General features: G+C 39.5%; 1 protein-coding gene across 1 annotated transcript; it reads right to left on the bottom strand.

The window, feature by feature from the left end:
- Nucleotides 1–116: 116 nt before the first annotated feature.
- On the bottom strand, nucleotides 117–930 carry LOC105462202 (ethanolamine-phosphate cytidylyltransferase-like; the record flags this gene model as incomplete). The annotated part of the gene is made up of 2 exons (XM_011708728.1): nucleotides 117–633; nucleotides 732–930. Coding segments are annotated over 2 exons (701 nt in total), but the record flags the coding sequence as incomplete, so codon positions are not given.
- Between the last annotated feature and the right edge of the window lie 332 nt (nucleotides 931–1,262).

The following is a 1,262-nucleotide window of genomic DNA, read 5'->3' as shown; positions in this document are numbered from 1 at the left end:
TGATTTATCAGATTTTTTTTCGCTGGAAAATATGCGCCACTAATCTTCTAGAAACTACGCAGATTGCGTATCTTAAATTCATGCATTGAATAAACTTGTGTCATGCGCGTATACATATATTTTATACTAATCTATTTTTTCACGCCATTATTTATCTCTACACAGACACATGTATTAAAAATCTCGGCGCGAAAAAAAAGACTCACCTTACACGCTAACACACTGAGTACTCGTTCGTGAAGATTCATGATAGGATGATTGCCGCATTTATATCGATTAACGGCGGGATCGGTGTGCAGACCGACGATGAGGTAGTCCCCCTCCCTCTTGGCGACCTCCAAGAAATCCAAGTGTCCCACGTGGAAGAGATCGAACGCCCCCGCCACGTACACGATCTTATCGCCCGGCTGTGGACTCTTGCCGTCGCTGAACTGTATGATTTTCTGCGTGGTCGGCAGGAATTGCGAGCAGCCGGTCCACGGACTCCGGGCGGTTCGATCCTGACCCATGCTCTTGCTCGGCTCCCGGTCAACGCTGTACTCGTTATCGCCCCGTCGAAAGTGCTGTCGTGTCATCAACAGCATACGTCCAACGAGATCGGTCGTCGAGACGCCGGCCGTGCGCTGGACTTCTCTGAAAAAAATAATCACGAGCCCTCCTTCTTAGTAAAAGACTATACATAATCTTTTAAAGAATATTTAAATAAAATAATTAGTTTTTAGAAAAACTACCTGTAGCGACCAGCTGCCTTAACTAAATGGTACGTGTCGACGCCGTCAGCCGTCATTGTGATATCATCGCCGTGAACACAAAAATCACAGTTATATTTGTCTAATGTTTCTAATGTAGTCACGTAGGGCGCAGCCTCGACTACTTCGTCTACCCATTTAATGCCTCGCACCATTTTGTACCTAAGAAAAAGAAAATCCGCTCGTTAGTACTCGTAATTAGTATATTTATATGTAATCATTATTGTGTTATTTTATTGATATGTGTATGTAGTATGTTATTTATTGATATAGTATATTATTTATTAATATATGTATGTAGTATGTTATTTATTGATATAGTATATTTATATGTAATCATTATTGTGTTATTTTATTGATTTTATTGTACGCTTATCATTGCAATAAGAACTTTTGCAAAAACAATTTTAAATTTCGTTATGAGAGTTTGAAAGGAGAATGGAAAATTTTAATATATACTCGTATCCGGTATAATCTTGCGCGATTGTAATCTGTAATTATCGCAGAAGAAAG

Source organism: Wasmannia auropunctata, unplaced genomic scaffold, assembly GCF_000956235.1.
Source record: "Wasmannia auropunctata unplaced genomic scaffold, wasmannia.A_1.0 LD268536.1, whole genome shotgun sequence".
In the NCBI taxonomy this organism is placed as follows: Eukaryota; Metazoa; Arthropoda; class Insecta; order Hymenoptera; family Formicidae; genus Wasmannia; species Wasmannia auropunctata.
The sequence above is the reverse complement of the archived record's forward strand: the minus strand, read 5'-3'. Positions and strand labels throughout refer to the sequence as shown.